At 39.0% G+C, this 17,352-nt stretch overlaps 1 protein-coding gene across 1 annotated transcript in view; it reads right to left on the bottom strand.

Annotated features, from left to right (window-relative positions):
- The window catches only part of polrmt (polymerase (RNA) mitochondrial (DNA directed)), a 63,339-nt gene that overhangs the window by 7,478 nt on the left and 38,509 nt on the right, over positions 1–17,352 (bottom strand). Inside the window, exons 16-17 of the mRNA XM_055217599.2 lie at positions 6,747–6,799; positions 334–432 (exon numbers count right to left, since the gene is read on the bottom strand). Coding sequence (XP_055073574.2) covers positions 334–432; positions 6,747–6,799 — 152 coding nt within the window. The remainder of the gene's footprint in view (positions 1–333; positions 433–6,746; positions 6,800–17,352) is intronic.

Raw genomic sequence — 17,352 nt, 5'->3', positions numbered from 1 at the left:
CACGACGGAAGTCCGAAGCGTCCTGTCCCATTAAGTCATTACGAGTACACGACAGAAGTCTGACGTGTCCTATCCCTTTAAGTCTTTACGAGTACACGCCGGAAGTCTGATGCATCCTATCCCTTTAATTAATTACGAGTACATGGCGGAATTCCAACACGTCCTATTCCTTTAATTTATAACGAGTACAAACCAGAAGCCTGACGCGTCCTATCCCTTTAATTCATTAAGAGTACACAACGGAATTTCGGGTTGCACTATCCCTTTAATTCATTATTAATTCACAGCAAGTCTTTCTGAGTGTGTGATGTAAAACAACAGTTGTCTCATCACCTATAACAATGCAGTGAAGTCAGCATCATGTGAGTGGAGTCCAGGGAGTGGATGAAATTAGGAGGGAAGGCGTTTTTCTGCTTCATGCTGTCTGGTTTCCTAAATAAGGTACAAGAAAAAAGACTTGGCGTTAGTCTCATTTTCTCTCAATCTCACACATGCACACTTGGGTAATTAATGCCACTGTCACAGTGTCCTCAACAGGCTATACCAAACACCTGTAGCACCAAAGGACATACATCACTGAACAGGTAGGTCAGTCCTAATTATCAGGACACAGACACATATAGAAGCAAAGCACCTGCTCGAGAGTCTGAGAGTAATGTGCGTGCTTATTCTGGCTCAAGACATTACATTACCCTGTCCTATATATAAACCAACTACTAAAAACAAGGTGATTCCCAAACCGCTAAGAGTTATACAAATGTAATGTTAAAAACAACTGCTGATGCTTGTAGATGTTCAATTTGGGCATTATAAGAGGTTACATGATTAGGTATTCACATGGTTTTAAGGTCTACAAATAATGGAAGGTGTGGCCCCCAAACCCAAAATCTGCAAAATGTAAATAATGTCAGTTGGAAATCCTTCAAATGCTAATACAGAGCCAATAAGGCACAAGCTCATTAAGGCATCGGGGTCCATCCAGACCAGTTTCTCACTCCTTAGGGAAGTGAGATGAATGGGGAGTGGATAGAGATAATTGTTTGGGATGTGCTTCGGAAGCACCGACACAAATCCAGAGGTCAGTTTTGCTCCCCAGAGACAAATCAAGCATTGCATTAGAAGTGCAAAAGTAATGGATTTGATTCCCAGAGAACACACATAATGATAAAATGTTTACCCTGAATACTCTATATACTATGTCACTATGGATAAAAGCATCTGCCATATACATAAATGTAAATGAATATATCTACAGCTACTAACAGTTTTTATGCTTCACAATGCGCCTTAAATAAATACATTTGGTTTCAAAGATGACTTTAAGGTCATCTGCAAGAGAAGTGCCGTTACCCTCCTAATTTCAGCGTTTTTTCAGGTCTTCTTGTCAATAAGAGTCTATTCAGACTCTCATTAGAGCACTTGATTGACTCCTCGAGTGCGTGGTTTATGTCTATGCATGGATGTGAAACTGGGCTTCACTTTATATCGGTTACCATTTCATCTGCATCCTACCCGTGAAAATCCTCTGGGAAATAATGTAACTTCTTTTATATCACCTCGAAGCACATCTGACATCTGATGGCTGGTATATTGTAATAAAGCATTACTTGAGAGCTTTGACAGGAGGACAGCTATGTTTCGAGTAAAACCATATGGTTGTGTCTGTTCTCTGCAGGCTCTCTGTTATTTCTCAAAGCCTCCGAGAGATGAACGATTGCAGGGGCGGCTATCGGTCTAGCTGTGAGCACTTTTGGCCGGCGAGGCCGTCTGGGGCAGGTGGTGCCGGGGATCCCTTTCGGCACCCGAGCTTCTGCTAATGTGATTCCTGTCATAGCCAGTTCTGCTGGGAACGTCTATCAGAGGCAGTGATAGGGGAAGTATAAGTGCACGAAAGCGAGGCCCATTGTAAGTGGTTTGTAATCGTGTCCTCGCAGCTTCTGGGGGAAGGTTACGGATATAGCTTCCATCTAACGCACCCAGAGAAGGCTTGGCGGATATTTCTAAGGTGTGGTATTAGCGACGGTAAGCTTGTGAATGGACTGAGCATTTGTTGTTTCAACTGGAAGTACAGAACAGTTTGATTTAATTCTTGTGAACATGGAGTCGACAGTAATTTGTCTATACATGAAAATTTGACAGACAGCCATTGAATTGAATTGCCAGTGATGCTCAAATGAATAACTGTGGGTTCACACCAGACGCGAGTTCAACGATTTGCGCAAGTAGATCACATACAAAGTCAATGCAAAGATGCGCCCCTCGCGTGGAGCGATGCGAATGAAGCGATATGGGCAGCGCGTTTTCCACAAAAACACGGGCTATTCGCCTCAAGCGGGTCTTCGCCCAAGTTGAAAATATCGAACTCCAAGCGAAAAATTCACATGACACGAAATGAAATCCCGCGAGTAATCTAGAGCAAGTAACGCGATGCCCCGCGTTTGGTGTGTACGTAGCATAATTCAGCAAAAAGTGAAAATTCTGCTGTCATTTATTCACCCTAATGCAGGGTTCACAACAGCCGCGGTAGAGGCGTCGATCGTGAGCGATTTCAATGTTAAGTCAATGTGAAGACGCGTTTACGCGTGTCTGGAGGTCTCGCGGCGCGAAACAGGCTTTTAGGGCGGCGCGGTAGATGTGTTTCCGCCTCATTCGCGCGTCTAGTCCGTGCGAATGGCGTGAATTGAGCGATGCCGCGGCAAACGCGCAAGTTGAAAAATGTGAACTTTGCCAAAAAACGCGTCGTTTTAACCAATCAGGAGTTTGCTGTAGTAGTGACGTGATTGCAGGAAGCGAGCGGAGTCGCAGAAGCCTATGGAAGGCCCTCCCATGACGCGAATTTCCGCGTGAATGTCTCGATGACTAGAATTTCATGCGCGAATGAAGCGAGTAAACTCAAAATGTTCAAACGGCAAACTAGACGTGATAGACGCAATTTTGACACCTCAAACGCACGGTAAGTCAATGCAAAGACGTGATTAGGCATCCTGCGGTGAGGTAGGCACAGCGCGAATGGCGTGGAACATGCGGATGGCGCATTCCGTGCAAATTGAGTGTTGCCGCAGGAAGCGCGCAAGTTGAAAAATCTGAACTTCGGCGGATTTCCGCGCCGCGTTAACCAATCAGGACCTTGCTGTAGTAGTGACGTGATTAAAGGAAGCGAGCAGAGTCTCAGCGGAGTCGCAGAAGCCCCTCCCATGATGCAATTTCCACGTCAATGTCTGGAATGACTAGAATTTCACGCGCAGCTTTCACACGCAAATAAAGCGAGTGAACTCAAATGTTAAGCGTTTTTGCCCCCTCTACCATGGCTGGTGTGAATGCACCATAATAGTTTTCAAAACCCATGTGACTTTCTTCTTTGCAAAGTACTTTCCGGTCATACTTTCCATGTAATAACAATGAATCGAAAACTAGAGCTTATGCCAAATGCATGTAAACTCCAACTCAAATACGCAAAATCATACTCGGTCTCTGATGCAAACATGTGTTTACAGAATTATAAAACCACTGCTGATGTTAATTCATTGTTCATGCTGTGTAGACCTCCATTCAATAAATGACATAGAGAATGTGCTGCGGTGACATTTCAACACGAAATGCCACTCGTCTCATCTGAGGGTCTTTCTGCTTGTGTCATAGTCTCCGGGGTCTTCCATATATTATAATGAATGCTGCCCAGCTACTGATGGCACCAGAGCGTTTGCCATTTAAGCGTTCCCTTTTAAAACAAGTCAAGCTATGTGAATTCTGCACATTGATGTGAGTCAAGTGATGGGGGTGGTATAGTTGTTAAATATTAAATAATACACTTCATTTAACTTGCACAAAACGTTTTCTGGACATTGCTTGTATCCTAGTCCCAGGCTAAAATGCAAGTTTGAGCTGCCTTAATTTAAAAACATCTTGCACTAACATATCTTAACATCTATCAGTGCCATTGTTTTGTCTTAAGATGCACACCAGGGTTTGTTTGTAAAAATGACTTAAATGTACTAAGGCGTAGTCCTGGATTAATCTAAACCCTGTCTGGGAAACTGCCCGTATATTTTCGTGAAGAGACTACGCTACAGCCTTCCAGTCTATAAACCTAACTGTGGGTTCACACCAGCCACGTTTGAGGTGTAAAATTCACGTCTACCGTGTCTAGTTTGCCACTTGAACATTGTGAGTTTACTCGCTTCATTCGCGAGTTCTAGTCATCAAGATATTTACGCAAAAATTTGCGTTATGGGAGGGGCTTCTGCGACTCCGCTCGCTTCCTGTAATCACGTCACTACTAGAGCAAGCTCCTGATTGGTTAACGTGGCATGTTTTTCCGCCAAAGTTCAAATTTTTCAACTCTCGCATTTTCCGCGGCAACGCACAATTCACGTTGCGCTAAGCGCTGCGAGACCTCCATACACGCGTCAACACGTCTTCACATTGACTTTACATTGAAATCACTCGCGCTTGACGCCTCTACCGCAGCTGGTGTGAACGCAGCATAACACTTAACATTTTTAACAGCTATTAATTCTGGATTGTATAATGGTTCGGACTCTGTGGGGTTTGTTGCAATGATACATGAGCTCTTCAGATCCCTTAAGGCCAGAAAACATAATTAGCCTGATGTATGACTACGACTTGTTTTTCACTGAATTATAGTATAATAATGTTTCGCTATACCTGTATGACAAAGGATGCTGTTTAAGTCAAAACTAAGTGAATCTAATTCCCTTTCAATTAAAAATAGGACCCTTTTAATCACGATTTGCAAAACAAATAATTGTTTAAACTGGCACTTTTATGAAAATATTAAAGTCCACCTGTGGTGAAAATGTATATGTCTATATGGTGTTTTAATATGCTTTAAGACAAACCATGTGCAAATGCATTAGTTAAAACCATTGTTGAATATTTAAATAAATGCAAACCAAAGACTATCTCAAAAATTGCTTTTTAAACTAGACACAAGTATGCTGTAACCAATCACATCAATTTTTTGACTAAATGGATCAGTTTGTCCGAGCTAGTGTGATCGAATGGAGGCGAGGACTAATTTGCATATTCATGAATGCATGTACAGTAAATGAAGCAGTGGAGTAGAGTTCCATGTAAGCTATTTTTAGGCATAAACTAATTACTTTTGCACGTAAAACGTTTTCTTGTCAATGTAATGATGGAAAAAGCTTTAAATGGGATATAATCATGAAAATGTGATGTTTTCTTTGTTTAAGTGCAATAATTGGGTCCACAGTGCTTCTATCAACCTAGAAAATGTGAAAAAGACCAACCCAGTAACTTAGTTTTGGTAAACCATTCTCTGCAAGCATGTGAAAAAATAGGTCATTGAAATTTAGCTCCCCTTGTGATGTCAGAAGGGGATAATACCACCCCTTAATCTGCACTATCCAACCACAGGACTGCCATTTAGTGCAGAGATCAACTCATTGGCATGTTAAAGGACACACCCAAAAACAGCACATTTTTGCTCACACCTACAAAGTGGCAACTTTAACATGCTATAATAAATTATCTATATGGTATTTAAGCTAAAACTTCACATATGTACTCTGGGGACACCAAGGATTTATTTCACATCTTAAAAAAGTCTTTTAAAAGAATACTTCGCCGAAAAATGAGAAGTCTGTCATTGTTTTCTTACCCTCAAGTTCCTTAAAACCTGTATAAATGTCATTGTTCTGCTGAACACAAATGAAAATAGTTAAAAACCAAAAGTTAATAACTAAAAAGATATGTGACCTGCAGTGGCGAGGCTACATAAGAGCCAGGGTGGCACTGGCCCACTCAGATTGACGGCTGGCCCACCAAGTCAGAAGAGACACAAAAGAAATTACGCATAAATGATAATAATCTCTTTAATAATAATAATCGCTCAAATACGCATCATTTAGAAATAAATAATTATTTATATAGAAAGTACTATGAAAGTCAATGGTGCCCCAGATCTGCTTGGTTACAAACATTCTGTGTTCAGCAAAACAAAAAATTATACCTGTTTGGAACAACATGAGGGTAAATAAATGATGACAAAACTTTCTTTTTTGGGTGAACTACCTCTTTAAGGTCTAAAATTAATGCCTACAAGGGGACTTTAAAGGGGACATATTACGAAGTTTTTTTAAGATGTAAACGAAATCTTTGGGGTCCCCAGAGTGCGTAATTGAAGATCTAGCTCAAAATACTACACAGATAATTAATTATAGCATGTTAAAATTGCCACTTTGTAGGCTTGAGCAAAAGTGTGCCGTTTTGGGTGCGTCATTTAAAATGCAAATGAGCGGATGAAGTGCAAACACTAATCACAATGATGGTGGTTTGTTGCAATTGAAACTCAATTGTGCTGTGAATTATTTTCTCTCTCTCACTTTCTCTCTGCACTAAATGGCTGTGCTGTGGTTGGATAGTGCAGATAAAGGGGGCGGTATTATCCCCTTCTGACATCACAGTAGGAGCCAAATTACAATTACCTATTTTTTCACATGCTTGCAGAGAATGGTTTACCAAAACTAAGTTACTGGGTTGATCTTTTTCACATTTTCTAGGATGATAGAAGCACTGGGGACCCAATTATATCACATGGAAAAAGTCAGATTTTCATAATATGTCCCCTGAACAAAACCTGAAAATTAAGCGCCCTCTTTTTCTCCTCTATAATGCATGTTGAAACACAACACATTAACAAGAGTCCATTAAAATATGGAGAGAGGTCAGGACAGCATCAATGGTGTGATGGAAAGACTTACTCATTGGCATCATGGCCGATGTGGATGTTCAGATTCTGCATGGCGCTCTTAAGCTGTGGAAAACAATAGAGATGAGAGAGTTTTAAACAATGAAATAAGCAAGCAATTACTGTATCAGTTACATGATGAAAGCTGATATTACTGAACTAGGTTAACTACAACAAACCTACTTTGACCTCTAGTATGAACTGATGCATACAAATGTCAGTCTCCTCTCTTTCTAAATGCGCCCTTCGAATTTCCTATTGATCTTCTTCAAAGACATTGGACAGGAATTTGAGAAGGAGACTCACAATCAGAAAATGATCAGACTGCTGTGCACAAAGTCAGCAAACAAACAAGTACGTTTTCCCATAAACCCGCACGATCTGCTACTTTTGGCACATAATCGTAAAAAAGACGAATGACTTCTCTTAGTACAGGAGCTGTCAGAGATCTTGGAGCTTCATTCACTTTTGAATTAGAAAAGTGAAACAACAAGAAAAGTGATGAATGAGAAGGTGAGATATAAGATTTCATCGACGAACCACAGGGGTCGCTGTGACCTGAGTGCATCACATCCAAAATTGGGTCACTGAGCACAAAAGCATACTGGGACTACATCAGTCAGCATCAATTTTGGATATTTGCTATCACTATAAACCAAATTTACACCAGGACTGCTGAATATATGAGAAATCTAAGTTTAAAGAAACCTACATCTCTGCTGACCAATGGTTGTAAACCTTTGGGTTCATATGTGCAACCTGGATTTCTGGAATGGTGTAGGGTGAAACCAGACGGGGCCTTTCAATTACAAAGATTTATGACTCTATTAAAGCTCATTAACAACAAAATTCACATGAGATATTAAAAAAAAGCTGACGGCAGAGAAAGATATGAGGGCAAAGCTCAGCAGCACCACCTCCCTTACGTTAAAGGGACAGTTCACAGAAAATTCTATCATTATTTCAGTGTTCCCACACCTTAGTTAACTTCAAATTCAAGGACCTTTCAAGGACTTTCCAGGTCCAATAGCCTCAAATTCAAGGACTAAATGTGGGGACACATTTTAAGTGAGAGCAAGGTTACATTGTGTTACCTTTTAAGATACATTGTTAAAGTTCCCTTTCGAGGGAACTCGCGCTGTGTCACTGCGGTCACACTTTGGAGACGTCTCTAGGGGTAAGTGCATCTGAATGTGTATATCAAATTCAACCAATGGTGAGGCTTAATGACAAAGACAGGGTGACGCGGGAGCCAGGAAGTATATTGCTATCTCAAACATTGCCAATGGCAAGGGAGATGCAGCGTCTCGTTCCCTTATCAGGGAACAACAGTTACATACGTAACCAGAGACGTTTTCATGTGTCAAACACAACTATGCAAAAAAGCATTTTGGTATGAGTCAACATTCGAATACTGAAGATATAAGCATTTAAAGCAAACAGTTTAGCACGTGTGCTTAAAAAGTCTAGATATTATCCTACACTACACAGGGATTTTTTTCATAAAACTTCTTGCATAAAATAGATTCAAGCACTTTCAATGAGCTGTATCTATGTATGTATATTTTCAAAAACTTCCCAGTGCATTGAATTTTCCCCCCAGATTCACAAACTTTCAAGGATTTCAAGGACCCGTGGGAACCCTGTTATTTACACACACTCAAGTTGTTTTAAACCTTTATGAACTTTTTTGTACTGCTAAACACATGAATATATATCTTTTTTAAATTGTAATAACCAAACAAATCTGGGGCACCATTCACTTCCATAGTATTATTTTTTCCTACCATTGATGTCAATGGTGCCCCAGATCTGCTTTGTTACAAATATTCTTCAAAATATTTTGTTCAGCAGAACAAAAAAATTTGAAACAGCATGAGGGTGAGTAGACGGGTCTGTTGAATGCTGTATTCTGATTGGTTGAGAAATGTTAAGTGGGTATGCATTATTTTTCTATAACCGCACACCTAACTCGTCAAATGTCTTAAAAATAGGCACCAGAGCAATGTTTGTGGTAACCGTGGTATAAGAGGAATAATTGACTCCGGTCCTTTGAATTATTTGAAAATAATACACACCCGCAGTGTAACGGCACGACACGAATTGGGTGTGCATTATTTTCTTATAATTCCACGGCCCGTCGTCAATTGTTCCTCAGATATATAATTGTTTCTCTGTCCCTTTAATAGAAAACATCCAAAAAATACAGGAAATGTATCAATGTGTCAAGTTTTTAGGGTAAACCCCCACCTTTTACTTGATCTCTTAAACCTAAATAAAATTAAATCCTAATTTCAAATCTTAAAAAAATTGTCTTTTTACTTCCTTCTGCTCAAAAACACTCAAGATGTGTTTAGTGCCAAAAGAGGTCACATTAAACACAGACGATGCCTGGAAGACATTTTTTTGTACATATTTCCTGTATTTTCTGTTTGTATCTTAAAAAAATTGATTGAAAAATAAATATGGATGGACATTAAAACTTCTAAAACAACAAGTCTGGTGGTGGCCGCCTAAAACTTTTGCACAGTACTGTATTTGTAAAGTTATTGTAAAAATGCAATAAACCAAATAATCCAATCAAGTAAGTAAATTATTAACCAATCAACATCAAAGACTGAAATAATCCGTGTTACATACTCCTGATCTGTTTCTTTTGGTTGCACAGAGTAACTAAAACTCACATTAAATGGGGGGCTAGCCTCGAGACCAAAGCGAGCTGTCTTGCTACGTTGGCGTAATGCCCGGGCAGTGAAGATGGGATTTCTATCTATAATGTGATAATTCCTGGTTCTGTGTACACCCTGCTCTTGATCAGGACACACTTTGGAGAAGCCGGACAGTATCTCCCTTACTTATTCTGTAGTGCTCTTTAATCCTGAACTAGAAGACGACCAGCAAACTTGCATAAACTTGTAGCTCCTTTCTGTAACTCATTGGTAGTGCATTAGCATTGCAAAGCAAAGGCTGTGAGTTCGATTTCTGGTAAACGCATCCTAATAAAAATGTATGACTTGAATGCACTGCACTGGCATCTTGCAAATGCATAAATGTAATGTAAAATAAATTTGCAGTATACAGTAAAGCCCCGTCAAAACCATCTTGACAGCAATGTAAATTTACTACTGTAGGAAAAGTTTCAAGGCTAGCATGCATTGCAGTTTTCAATCTTTTTACAAAAACAAGAGCATGTTTTACTACAAGATCAATTAAAATGGATGATTCATCATGTATCGCAGTGAAGGCCAGGGCCCTGATCCTCCCAAAATCATTATCTCGCAGCGTGCATGCTAAAGCACCCAGCTTTTGATCTCTCTTTCAGTCCAGACAAAACGTCAGCCTCAGCCAATTAACATGATGTGGATGTCAAAAAGTAACATTTTGGATCATAAGAGCATTAGCACTGAATTTCAGCAGGGCTTTATATACTTCAGGGATCAAGCTGTAAACAGGGCCTACAGGAGAACCCCTGTGGGAAATCACATTAACTCTTTTCAAGGGCACCTCGAGCGTTTGTCCACCAAAGCACAGGCGCCACCATTCCCCACGGCTTTCACCCCCGCTGGCCGTCGTCCTTACGGTATGAACAGACCCATGATGTATGGCCTGCGAAAGAAACATTTCAGTATCCAAAAGTGACCCCTAAAGTGATTAGCGGTAAACAATGGCATTAGTTAGCGTAACCGATGCATATCCACAGTCTGGTTCCTTCCCAAGTGCAATTTCCTTAGCTCCTATCAGGAGACCACAGTGAGTGAATAAATATACCCCAGTTTATTTATTTGACTTTGTTACGACTGTGTCGCGCTCCCATTTCCTCAGCATCTAATTAATATGCCATTTCCCATGTAAAGAAAGATCAATGGTGGGTTGGACGGATGAAATCACAGAGACGTGACCTCGATTGAGGAGTCGCATCGGTGCGGCGTGATAAAACGCCGGCTTTATTACATTTGAAGTAGGGGGATGAGATTAATACTGATTTGGATTTGCGTCAGAAGGAATATCTGAGAGGTTATGCGGGTTTATATGACTTTGAGATGATTGAATCTGGGTAAGCATTGTGTAAAATTGCATTACAGAAAAGATAAAAAGACTTTTCTTGAAAAACATCCGTTCGTAATGGGGAACACCTTAAAGATAGTTTCGACGGTATTCACTTTTGGAATGCAATGTATTTCCAAGTGAAACATAATACACTCACCTAAAGGATTATTAGGAACACCTGTTCAATTTCTCATTAATGCAATTATCTAATCAACCAATCACATGGCAGATGCTTCAATGCATTTAGGGGTGTGGTCCTGGCCAAGACAATCTCCTGAACTCCAAACAGAATGTCAGAATGGGAAAGAAAGGTGATTTAAGCAAGTTTGAGCGTGGCATGGTTGTTGGTGCCAGACGGGCCGGTCTAAGTATTTCACAATCTGCTCAATTACTGGGATTTTCACGCACAACCCTTTCTAAGGTTTACAAAGAATGGTGTGAAAAGGGAAAAACATCCAGTATGCAGCAGTCCTGTGGGCGAAAATGCCTTGTTGATGCTAGAGGTCAGAGGAGAATGGGCCGACTGATTCAAGCTGATAGAAGAGCAACTTTGACTAAAATAACCACTCGTTACAACCGAGGTATGCAACAAAGCATTTGTGAAGCCATAACACGCACAACCTTGAGGCGGATGGGCTACAACAGCAGAAGACCCCACCGGGTACCACTCATCTCCACTACAAATAGGAAAAAGAAGCTACAACTTGCAGAAGCTCACCAAAATTGGACAGTTGAAGACTGGAAAAATGTTGCCTGGTCTGATGAGTCTCGATTTCTGTTGAGACATTCAGATGGTAGAGCCAGAATTTGGCGTAAACAGAATGAGAACATGGATCCATCATGCCTTGTTACCACAGTGCAGGCTGCTGGTGGTGGTGTAATGGTGTGGGGGATGTTTTCTTGGCACACTTTAGGCCCCTTAGTGCCAATTGGGCAACGTTTAAATGCCACGGCCTACCAGAGCATTGTTTCTGACCATGTCCATCCCTTTATGACCATCATGTACTCATCCTCTGATGGCGACTTCCAGCAGGATAATGCACCATGTTACAAAGCTTGACTCATTTCAAATTGGTTTCTTGAACATGACAATGAGTTCACTGTACTAAAATGGCCCCCACAGTCACCAGATCTCAACCCTATAAAGCATCTTTGGGATGTGGTGGAATGGGATGTATTTATATGTGTTGCTAAGGACTTAATTTGGACAACTTAAAAGACAATTTTCTAAATATTTACATTTTTCCACCTTCAGATTCTAGATTTTCAAAAAGCTAATTTATTCAGTTTTCAATATAAAAAATTGACCCTTATGAGGTTTTGTGGTCGAGGGTCACATTTAAGAGCTAAATATAGCAACATATCAATAACTTCAAATCTCATTGGTTCTGCATGTCTCAGTGCCCCCCAAACCGTTTCTCTAGCCAGACCCAGGCCTGATTACTGCCACACCTGTTCGCAATCAAGAAATCATTTAAATAGGACCTGCCTGACAAAGTGAAGTAGACCAAAAGATCCTCAAAAGCTACGCATCATGTTGAGATCCAAAGATATTCAGAAACAAATGAGAAAGAAAGTAATTGAGATCTATCAGTCTGGAAATGGTTTTAAAGCCACTTCTAAAGCTTTGGAACTTCAGCGAACCACAGTGAGAGCCATTATCCACAAATGGCGAAAGCACGGAACAGTGGAGAACCTTCCCAGAAGTGTCCGGCCGACCAAAATTACCCCAAGAGCACAGCGACGACTCATCTAAGAGGTCACAAAACACCCTACAACAACATCCAAAGAACTGCAGGCCTCACTTGCCTCTGTTAAGGTGAGTGTTCATGACTTAAGAAAAAGACCGGGCAAAAATAGCCTGCATGACAGAGTTCCAAGATGAAATCCACTGCTGAGCAAAAAACAGCTAGTCACAGTTTTGCCAGAAAACATCTGGATGATTCCCAAGACTTTTGGGAAAATACTCTGTGGACTGACAAGACAAAAGCTGAACTTTTTGGAAGGTCTGTGTCCCATTACGTCTGATGTAAAAGTATAACATATCAGAAAAAAGCAATCAAACCAACAGTAAAATATGGTGGTGGTAGTGTGATGGTCTGGGGCTGTTTTGCTGCTTCATAACCTGGAAGACTTGCTGTGATAAATGGAACCATGAATTCTGCTGTCTACCAAAAATCCTGAAGGGGAATGTCCGGCCATCTGTTCGTGACCTCAAGCTGAAGCGAACTTTGGGTCTGTAGCAGGACAGCAATCCAAAACACACCAGCAAGTCCACTTCTGAATGGCTGAGGAAAAAACTAAATGAAGACTTTGGCGTGGTCTAGTCAAAGTGCTGACCTCAATTCTATCGAGATGCTTTGGCATGACCTTAAAAAGGTGGTTAATGCTTGAAAATCCTCAAATGTGACTGAATTTAAACAATTCTGCAAAAATGAGTGGACCAAAATTCCTCCACAGCACTGTAACAGACTTATTGCAAGTTATCACAAATGCTTAATTGGGTGATTCTCACGAAACCATTGAAACACCACGGCAATAATGATTTTAGCTTAAAATGTGTAATATAGTAACATTAAAAAGCATCAGAATTAACACAATACTGTGTTCTACCTTGCACAATGTGTGATTTCAACAAAAGAATTTATAATTGGAAATTGTATCTAATTTCTGCTGAAAATCTCATTACCGCAATGTGTCCGGCTGTGTTTGAACATGTGTTATGTTGTAATTTAATCAAATTAACACAAAAATATTAAGAAAAAAATAAATGGATGTTTTGCTAGACTACTTTAGATGACAGAAAAAATATTTACTGAATATTCATGTATAATAATAATGAAGAAAAATTAGGAAAATGATGTGTCCATGCCTGATGTTCTCATCCTCCGCAACACTTTTTGAGAACAGTTTAAGCAAACATACAGAATTTTAATAAAGTTTGATTTTGAGTGACCAAGCACATGGACCAGTTACTTCAAGTTGGCTACCAGGTAAGATCATTTTTTTACAGTTAATTTGAAATATTGTCTTGTCAGAATGCTTACACGACATTTTGATTATCATTACCGCAACAGATGCTTATTAAATGTTCATTTAATTAATAGAAGCATAATACTTTGATTTTAAATGCATTTGCAGAATCTCCAAATTATGTTCTTTCAGGTTTGTCATGTCATTTTGAAAATATGTCAGTGTTGATGTTTTCTGACTGTTGCGGTAATGAGATTTTTTAGGACTAATTTTTTAATTATGTTACAAAAAGTGTTAAATGATAAGTAAAAGTTTTCAAATTAATGTTCCCATTTACTCCAGACTTTGTTTTTCAATGTCTGGTGGGAAAAAAAGTAAATTTAAGCAATTTTTACATTTTCATGCTTGACATTTTTAAAACCAAGTTTTCGTGAGAATCACCCAATTGCAGTTGGGTGTCCGAACCAGATATTAGGTTTAGGGTGCAAGCACTTTTTCACACAGGGCCATGTGGGTTTGAATTTTATTTTCACTTCATAATAAAAACCTTCATGTAAAAACTGCATCTAAAAACTTTTTCACACCACTGACTGTATGTGAATAAATTGGTGGATAATTTTATAAAAAACTTGTGCATAGCTTTGTGTTTACAGGACGTCAAGCAATAAGTTATGTTTAAACTTCATATTTGGGTGAACGTCTTTTTTTGCTAAGCTTACTGCTCTTTATCTACCAGATTCCACATCCACCAAAATACTCATGATCAAACTGCACATTGTGAGAAACACCTGAAAACCACAACATTCACAATCCAACAGTCTACTTTGGGAACCACCAGACATAAATAACCCAAAATGACAATAAAACAAAAATTGCAATAAGGAGATATTAACAGATATCGTTTGTATAAAAAGGTCTATAAAACACCCCTTACGCGACATCATTACAGATCATTAAGATCCATCGTGCCGGTTCATCCGTGTGCGGCAAACAGGTGAAGGTAGAGCTGGGGCTCCGTGGTGATTAATAGAGGTCTTAATGGTGCTACATTAATCTCGCCAGCGTGACATTTACAGGAGAACCGCAAACCCCTGGTGTGACTGCCTAAGCAAGGGTTGTCTTCATCACTGGGCGAAATAAATATAGATTAGCTGTACCAAGGTTTATACTCTAAATGGTGCTGCACATCATTGACCTCTGACCTTGACCCATCAGCCGTGTGTTGAGGATAAAGGGGCGTGCGATTCATGCCTAGCTTTTCCGACAAGCTGGGTGTTCCCGCATCAGGGAACTATTCTAAAAAGGTGAAAGAGAGCAGGTCGATGTAATACATCACAATATCAACTACCTTCAGCTGCTATGATACATCTATATCTCAATGGAAGTAGAGTATGAAATCAAGGGCTGTAGCGGGATTTGGATATGAAAAGCTGCATACAAAGGGTCACGCGGCATAAATTTTCAGCTAAGCTGATGTTTTCATGCTAAATTTAGCACGTGGACCATTACAATTAGAAGCTAATGATAATTAAGCTGAAACATAAGAGCTGAGCATTAATTATATCACGTTATGTGGTTATATGAGAAGACCTTCATAGCTCTTGCACGGCTAAAGAGCTTAAACTGTGAAGAATTTTAAATGGAGCACCGGCCTTTGATTAACGACCCATAAAAAAATCCCATAAAATTTAATGACCTACATTGATAGGTCTTGGTTATTGTGTTGGGGACTAAACAATTCACAGCCAGATGATTACTGTATACAGGATAAAACTAAGTATACTGACATATTTTTGATTGATTACAATGCAAAAAATGATTTAAGAAAAAAATTTATTAGTATTTTCAGTTAAAATATCTAAAAATTATTAAATTAAGATGCTTTTTCTTGATGAGCAAAACGACCCAAGAAAATAAGTATTTAGACCAAAAATATCAAATTTAAGTGATTTTGTCCATAAAACAGCCAGAAAATCTGCCAATGGGGTTTTTTTGCTTACCCCATTGGCAGATTTTTGGTTTGTTTTATGCACAAAATCACTTAAATTTGATATTTTTGGTCTAAAAACTAGACTTATTTTCTTGGGTCATTTTGCTCATCAATAAAAAGCATCTTAATTAAGATTTTTTTAGATATTTTTACTGAAAACAAAACAAAAATACTAAGATTATATTTACAGTGTACTGCAAAAAAATGACTTTCTTGCTTAGTATTTTTGTCTTGATTTACGAATTTTTTGATATTTGTACTTAAAACAAGATGTATTTTCTTGATGAACAAAATAACCTAAGAAAATAGGTCTAGTTTTTAGACAAAAAAACAAACACTTTTTTGCTTAAAACAAGCATTTAATAATAATAATAATCTGCCAATGGGACGCTGCAAAAATTACTTTCTTGCTTAGTATTTTTGTCTTGATTTACGAATGTTTAGATATTTGTACTTTAAACAAGATGTATTTTCTTGATTAGCAAAATAACCTAAGAAAATAGGTCTAGTTTTTAGACAAAAAAAATTAAATCTGCCAATGGGACATTGCAAAAATGACTTTCTTACTTAGTATTTTTGTCTTGTTTTCAGTAGAAAAATCTAAAAATTCTTAAACTATGATGCTTTATCTTAGAGGTGCTCCGATCAGCATTTTTGGGGCCGATCACCAAGATCATGATCTGCCGATCAGTGCCGATCACAGAATGGCAGTGGAATGGGAATCTTTTATCTATAATCTAGCAGAGTTCGCACCATTTGTAGAAATGAAACTAACTATAAATTAGGTATATTATTGTTTTAATAGAGAATCAAATAAATAAGCACAACAAATATTTCTTCTTGCAAAGAGAAATGTAATATGCCTTTAAAAAGGTTTGTGTCTGTTAAAAGTCATTAAAATAAAACACTTCACAGTCTTTACTGTATGAATTAAATATACACACATTAGTATGAAGTACAACAGTTCTTCACTGATGAGCAGAGAGTCATTTTATTAAGAGATGAATTAGGATACTGTAGCTTTAAGACGCGGAAGAGATCGTTCTCTTCACATGCACTGATGAGCGGCTGCTGTGTATGCGTGCGGCGGGTGTCCGCAAACAAGAGCAGCTGTGAGAAAATGGAAGTTTAAACCTTCTAAACTTTAAAACGAATGCAAGTAATAAACTTTCGGCATGAGGATGCAATTGTCCGCGATAGATATGTGTTGTATACGCTGTTTGATAGTGATGTGAAGACGCATCGCGCTGAGGACCGGAGCGCGTCCTCATAGAAAATACACATATCTCTGTAAAGACAGAGAGAGAAATCCAAATCTGCACGTCACACATGAGCAACGGGTTACAAAATGCTCGCACTGTGTAAAATGGTCTCTAATTGCAGCCGCATCAGGAACGCTATGATGACAAAAATAAACAAAAAGATCGGCTCATGAGATCGGCAAATTTAGCGAGTGCCGATCGCGTCATTTAATGCCGTTATCGGCCGATTATAATCGGCGGCTGATCGATCGGAGCATCCCTACTTTTTCTTGATGAATAAGTCTAGTTGATAGACAAAAAAATATATAATTTAAGTAAATTTAAACTTAAAACAAGCAACAATATCT

The sequence above is a fragment of the Misgurnus anguillicaudatus genome, chromosome 23 (genome assembly GCF_027580225.2).
Source record: "Misgurnus anguillicaudatus chromosome 23, ASM2758022v2, whole genome shotgun sequence".
NCBI lineage: Eukaryota > Metazoa > Chordata > Actinopteri > Cypriniformes > Cobitidae > Misgurnus > Misgurnus anguillicaudatus.
The sequence above is the reverse complement of the archived record's forward strand: the minus strand, read 5'-3'. Positions and strand labels throughout refer to the sequence as shown.